This window comes from Asterias rubens, chromosome 19 (genome assembly GCF_902459465.1).
Source record: "Asterias rubens chromosome 19, eAstRub1.3, whole genome shotgun sequence".
In the NCBI taxonomy this organism is placed as follows: Eukaryota; Metazoa; Echinodermata; class Asteroidea; order Forcipulatida; family Asteriidae; genus Asterias; species Asterias rubens.
In genome coordinates, this window is record NC_047080.1 from 10507317 (window position 1) to 10514395 (window position 7079).

General features: G+C 38.1%; 1 protein-coding gene across 1 annotated transcript; it reads right to left on the reverse strand.

Moving 5' to 3' along the window:
• Nucleotides 1–980: 980 nt before the first annotated feature.
• On the reverse strand, nt 981–2578 carry LOC117303281 (phospholipid phosphatase 6-like). Its single transcript, XM_033787442.1, has 2 exons — nt 2149–2578; nt 981–1783 (listed from the first exon to the last, which is right to left on the reverse strand). Exons 1-2 carry the CDS (start codon nt 2489–2491, stop codon nt 1404–1406), a joined length of 723 nt encoding a protein of 240 aa, XP_033643333.1. The 5' UTR covers nt 2492–2578; the 3' UTR covers nt 981–1403.
• Between the last annotated feature and the right edge of the window lie 4501 nt (nt 2579–7079).

Sequence of the window (7079 nt, forward strand, 5' to 3'; positions counted from 1 at the left end):
GTAATGACAACACTGCAAGCATAAACAGGTTTACTGGTGTAACAAAATAAGTCTACTGGAAATGGATCATAGAGATGAAAGGGACAGGGTAGGGGGGTCTATATTATATCCGGATTGGATCGAAAGCTAAGGCCATCTACCCTATTCATTATATATACTCTTACATGATACAATAAAAAGTTTTATTTTTCTCTCTGATTTGATTTGAATTTTTACAGTTAAATTTCATGATACCACAATAATTACAATATTAAAGCTTATATTACAATTTATGTTCACAATGAAATTTATCTTATTTAAAAATAACAAATATGGCAGTTTTCTCACAAAAATACATTTGCGGTAAAATTGTTTTCATAGTATGAAACATTTCTATAAATTGTTCCATCTTGACATGGTAGAGAGGGGCAGGGCCTGATGCTTCATTCTTGTTTTGACTGCCTGGAAAGGATAGTTTATTTTCTCAGTAAAAGATTCAAGATTAGAATTTAATTCCATCGCCTTAAAAACATTATTATTTTCTTCCCAGAGGATGGATTATACAGAAGCATAAAAAATGTATATCATTCCCTCATATTGAAGTGTGTACATTTGGTAATAACACCAACAAAATGACCATAAAAACCTTTCTTGGAAAAGAGCACTGGAGAGCTGTTGTTACGAACCACCCCCTTAAAGGCAGTGGACACTATTGGTCAAAGACCAGTCTTCTCACTTGGTGTATCTCAACATATGCATAAAATAACAAACCTGTGAAAATTTGAGCTCGATTGTTCGTCGGAGTTGCGAGATAACTTTGACAGAATAAACACCCTTATCACACAAAGTTGTGTGCTTTCAGATGCTTGATTTCGAGACCTCAAATTCTAAACTTGAGGTATCGAAATCAAATTCGCGGAAAATTACTTCTTTCTCAAAAACTATGTCACTTCAGATGGAGCCGTTTCTCACAATGTTTTATACCATCAATCTCTCCCCATTACTCATCACCAAGTAAGGTTTTGTGATCATAATTATTTTGAGTAATTACAAATAGTGTCCACTGCCTTTAAGAGGTCATTTTTCTCAACTCGAAATTCAAGTCTAAGAAAGGCTTCAAAAAAGCCTTTGAAAGTTTGGGGTACACACAAAGTGGGGATACTGGTCTTTGACATACACAAAGTATACACTGCCTTTAAAAAAACAAAAAAAGCACATAAAAAGCCACTGCAAAAATAAATAGGTATTAAAGGGCAGATTGACAAAGGTCAAAGGTCATGGGTTTGCATTGCACCCAAGTAATAAGCCTTTGAAGTTCACAGAACTTATAAAAGTAGTAAGTACAGCGCTTACATACATCGGTGTTAGGATAAAACCAAATAGTGTTCATTTCACAAAGAGTTAAATGCTGATTTGCCATTTGCTCATTGCTTCAGAATAAAATATCCTTTTAAATCTTCAAAGCTCTTCAGAGGCAGCCAGTAATACTGGATGAATATTCCTTGAAGAAGGCCTATGATGAGGCCACAGCTGACATCCATAATGTAATGGCGTCCCAAGCAGACCCTCGATAAAGCAATCCCGACAGTCCAAACTAAGAGTATCATAGCCTGGATGACAGTGAAATCGATGTTGGCTATGAAGAAGAAGGCTAGCATCCCTGCTCGTGTACAGTGACCTGAAGGGAAGGAATACAGGCTATCTACGGATGCAGTTAGGACCATATCATTCTGGTTGACGTTGGGTCGAGGTCTTCGGACCAGAGATTTGAGAATCAGGCTCACCAGCAGATCCAGAAAGATTCCTGCCGAAAGGAGTGAACAAAAAAAAAGGATAAACATGTTATTATAAAGATGGTTTTAGAATACAAATTGCTGTTAAACACTTCCATTCCAATCTGTTAAAAAAAATTATCGAACCCTCAGAAAATTTAAATACTTTATATTTAATTTAAGTCCAACTGATTTTGCCTTTCCAAAAATAAAAGGCCTTGGCCCTTTCAACATGTTCAAAAATGAAATTCCGGGCCTGCTATCACTGGCAGAAAGTACATTCATAACTAACTATAAGAATAAGAAATTCATTATGGTTATAAAAATCATCTTTGGGATCGGATACGCCAAGTTCAAGTAAAAAAAAAAAATATACATATTTTATTTAAATTTGTACCTGCCAAGAGGTTGAGTAAAATTTCCATGAACCAAGGATCCTCGGTGAAATACATCAAAGTGACAGGAATCACTATCCATGGCACTCCATGGCCACCTAACTCAATCAATTTGAAGAACAACCTCAAGCTTCCATGGCCCGAGGTTGGCGATGCACAGATGCTGCAAAGAAGCGACGTTTCTTTATCCCATTCGAGAAGGCGTCGGAATACACTTTGACTTCCGTTGTTGGCACGAACAGCTTTTCTTTTCTTGCTCCCATCTTCACTTTTCTTATCAGATATCTCTTGTTTTACCTTTTCCTCCGAAGAGGCAAGTTTTCGTGATCGTAATTCCGAAACCATTTTGCACTTTAAAATCGTGTAAACCAACAAAAGAGAACGAATAGGTTAATTTGTTTACAAATATCTACAGAAGTGTCTACATGGTTGGCGCCATCTTTTCCTAATTACAATACACCAAGTGGTGGCGCTCTTTAACATTAACGGTGAGCTAGAGCTTAGAGGCGTTGCAAACTCCCCCCCCCCCCCATTTTTAGTAAGATTGTGTATTTAAATTTGTTCATGCTGTGAAATAGTCCAGGCGACACAGTTTAAATGAAAACCGGAGAGTAATCCTGCTGAGAGGCCCTTAATATTTTCGATTCACAAACTCAAGTACAGGGGTTATTTACAACGGAGTTATTTACAATTTTCTGTGAGCTTTTTGAAATAGCCTCCTCTCAGCGCTAGAGATAAGTTGATAAACGAGCACAATTTCTTGATATCTGAAGAAAAAGTTACAGCAAAAAACGTCCGACACAACCAGACACTAGACACACTTCAATTCTAACTGTTCAAATGTTTAAAATAAAAATACTTTCTTGAGAAAGGATTGACTCGTCAACTTGTACCGTGAGAGTCCACCAAAAGCTATGGCTCCATGCTCACGGGACGCAATATTTGTTTTGGGAATCCTTACAAAAACAAAAAAAAAGGGACAAAATTGCTCATCACGGCTACACTACTACGGCGCGCGTTTAAGCTGTTGTACATCAATAGAGCTAATTCGATGCCGGACAGGTTTATTTGTGACGCCATTATCTGCGCGAGAAATTGCCAAGACTGCGCGTTCTGAGACGAACGCATTCTAAAGATTTAACTATGACGTCACAAGACAAAGTTCGGAAACGAGCGTGTAAAGTGACACTGGTTACCACATGCCCAAAATTGCAAACTTTTCAACAACAAAACACAGAACAAAAAACATAATGGTTTAAAACCGGGTTGGAGTAGTGTGTCTTCGAAAACTCTCCTTGAGCACGACACACCATTTTTAACAAACTCTTTTTAGAATAATTGGGGCATGAATCCCATTGGAAGTAATAAGATGACCAACGCTCGAGGAGATGATCGACCCCGCCTTCACCCATCAGTGAACACTAGGTGTCCCCCTGGGAATGATGAGGTGTCCTTCCAACTTATGGATCTTGAAGACAGTGATGGTAAGCGCCAGCGCCAGAACCTATTGTGAACCCCCCCCCCCCTCCTTCGGACTGGATGAGGATCCAAACCTCAAAAAATTACCCTCTCCCTCTCCTCCGGAATGGCTTGAGATACCATTGTAATCCTCTTTCACTATTCCAGAGTAGGCTTATTCCACCAGACTGGGTGTGGTCATTTAACCCTCCAGACTGGGTGGGGAACCCCGTGGTGACCCACCCTCCAAACCCTTCTGGAACGGTGTCATTTTACATTCCTTTATGAGGAAGTTGGTGCTCATAATGATGAAATGTTACAAAAATAAGAAGTTTGGGTTTATTAAGAAAAGTTGTCATGAACATTGGTCAAACCATAGAGGGTCAAACAGCCAAGTTGAAAATAAAAACCCTGTCGAAAGAAAACACAACCCTTGGGGTTCATTTTGAAATAATTGTTCATGATGTAAATTTGAAACAGCGCCATCTGTCAGAATACCTGATACATGAGTAAGTTTTCTACATACATCTCAGGTAGCTGCTTGACAATGCCGACACAAGTCTATGATTTAAATAATCTTTCTGGAACGAACCATTTTTTGTAAACATAATAATACACGGAGAGATAACGGAAAGGGTAAGGGTAACATGAAATACTCTTTCAATTATGTGTGAGGTGGGGTACGTTTTGACTTGATTGATTGAGGGTACTTAAAACAAACTTAAAAAAACCCAGTTTTTTAAATTGGATTTTGATACTTCATCTCTATTAATTTTTAAGATTCTATATCATTGTGATTTTAGGTCCAGTGGCGTTTTGGCCGGTGCTATTTAATGTATTTTTATACATTTTTTGACCTCACATTAAAGGGAGGCAGGGGGCAAAGTATGGGGCGGGGCTTCCGCCCCCTGCCCGCCTCTGATTTCATCACTGATTAAGTCTACGTATTTAATTCTCCTGGTCGAGTTGTTTTACATTCCGTACGCTACCCCTGTCAATATTGATGGGTACGAAAGATAACTGTATCAATATGAACTGATATAACAGACTGAATTCAACTTCTGCACACTTATGTAGAAAGTATATTTAGCACTAGATTGCCACAGGGTTGTGACCACAGTGCAATAACACTGGAACTAGAAATATTAAAAAATAACTCCACCCCCAGTTATTTAGAAATGCCGTCGCCTTCCACATAACATTTTAGGATACAAAAATAAATGCGCCCCAGGGTGGAAGTGTGAAAGTTAACTCGCCCGCGCCGTCTCAAGATTTTAAACAGAGATTAACTTACCTGGCTCTGCCGATTTAAATATCAAGATTATAATCCGATATTCGAAGGAACTGGGTCCCTCGTTTTAAAGGCACTAGTCACTATTGTAAATTACTCTAAATAATTATAGCATAAAAACTTACTTGCCATGAGCAATGGAGAGATGTTGATAATATAAAACATTGTGAAAAATGGCTCCCTTTGAAGTAACATATAGTTTTTGAGAAATGAGTCACTAAAATATTTGAATTTAGCTGAGGTCTCGAATTCAAGGCATCTGAAAGAACCCAACTTATGCGACAAGGTTTTTTAAATTACCAAAGGTGTCCCGTGCCGTAACAGAAACAGATCGCAGGCCTTTGAATTGATGTGACTGGTACCCCATCAATTATTTGCTTAGCAAATAAATTTGTTGAGCAATATTGATTGAGGGTACTTAAAACAAACTTTAAAAAACCCAGATATTTAACTTGGATTTTGATACTTCATCTCTATTAATTTTTAAGATTCTATATCATTATGATTTTAGGTCCAGTGGCGTTTTGGCCGGTGCTATTTAATGTATCAAACAAAATCTTTATACATTTTTTGACCTCACGTAAAGCCGTTGGTCCCATGTGTAACGCATGTAAAAGAACTCAGTGCACTTTTCGAAAAGAGAAGGGGTTCGCCCCGGTGTTCCTGGCTGTGGCTGCTGTATGCACCGTAGCACCTTGTAAACCCCTATAAGGTGCTAAATAATTGAGTCTCAGAATTCATCACTGTAATAACCTATATTTCTGAAAGTTTGTATAATACTCAGCGCCTGGAGTACCTTGTTTGGTAGACACGTGCGCTTATATAAGACTTCGATATTGTTATTATCATGAAATTGGGCCCAGGTATTTCCTCCCTCCGTGTGTCACCCTAAACTCCTTTAAAATGATCGCAAACAGCACGTGCCATGCTCATTGAATCACATACGGTTGTTAGGAGCGTGTGGACACGCTGGGCAGGGAAGTTTTTTTTGTACGGCCATCACAAATTGAGCCGTAAAGGCACTGGACACCTTTGGTAATATTGTCAAAAACCAGTATTCTCACTTGGTGTATATCCTAACATTTGCACAAAATAACAAACCTGTGAAAACTAGGCCTTGATTATTCTTCGACGTTGCTACAAAGTAATGAAAGAAACACCCTTGTCGCACAATGATTTCAGATGCCTAATAAAAAATTTCAGGCCTGACAGTCTTTTAGTATTTGAGTGAGAAATGATCACTTTCTCAAAATCTACGTTACATCAGAGGGAGCTGTTTCTCACAATGTTTTATACTATCAACATCTCTCCATCGCTCGTTACCAATTAAGTGTGTAGGTATACTAAAAAATTATTTTGAGTAAATACCAATAGTGTCTATGCCTTTAACTTGAACCATTATTCAAAGCAATAAACCTGGCTGCCAATGCCATGCCGCACCATGCTATTTCTGAAAACACTCAAATCGGTGGGAGGTGAAGAAAAAGATCGAAAGTCGTTAACTCTTTACTGACCAATTGATCAGTCGAATTTGTTATGTGGGACATGGTAGAGGGGGAATTTGGAACCGCTTGTTGTGTTTTAAATCCAATAATCTGAAGGAACAAACGGAATCTAAATATAGAGTGTGTTCTGTTTGGAAACGCGTTGGGAGTTCATGAAACTTAAAAGTGAGTTAGGTAAAGGATTGTATGCAATGCATCTTTACTGACCAATACTATTACATGATAAATCTGCTGGCTGTGTTGCGCTGTTTGTTTGTTTGTTTGTCTGTTTGTTTGTTTGTTTGTTTGTTTGTTTGGCTGTCTGTCTGTCTGTCTGTCTGTCTGTTTGTTTGTTTGTTTGTCTGTTTGTCTGTTCCTTTGTTTTGTTTGTTGGGGGTGTTTGTTTGTTTGTTAATTTATTTTGCAAATATCACATGTTATCTTAGTATACATACATCTTAAAGAAGTCAACACATAATATGAAACAGGGGAGTACAATGAGTCATTTTGAATTGCTACTTTTTAAAAACACGATGGAGCTGTACAGAGGTCAATGCAGACGATCACTATCCACAATCCACTTATTATCAAAGCATCATTGTTGATCCACACTGAACACTCTCACCTTCATGACCCATTGTGATGATGAATTACTATCCATGATCCACTACACCAAATTAAATTATCGGCTAAGTAAAGC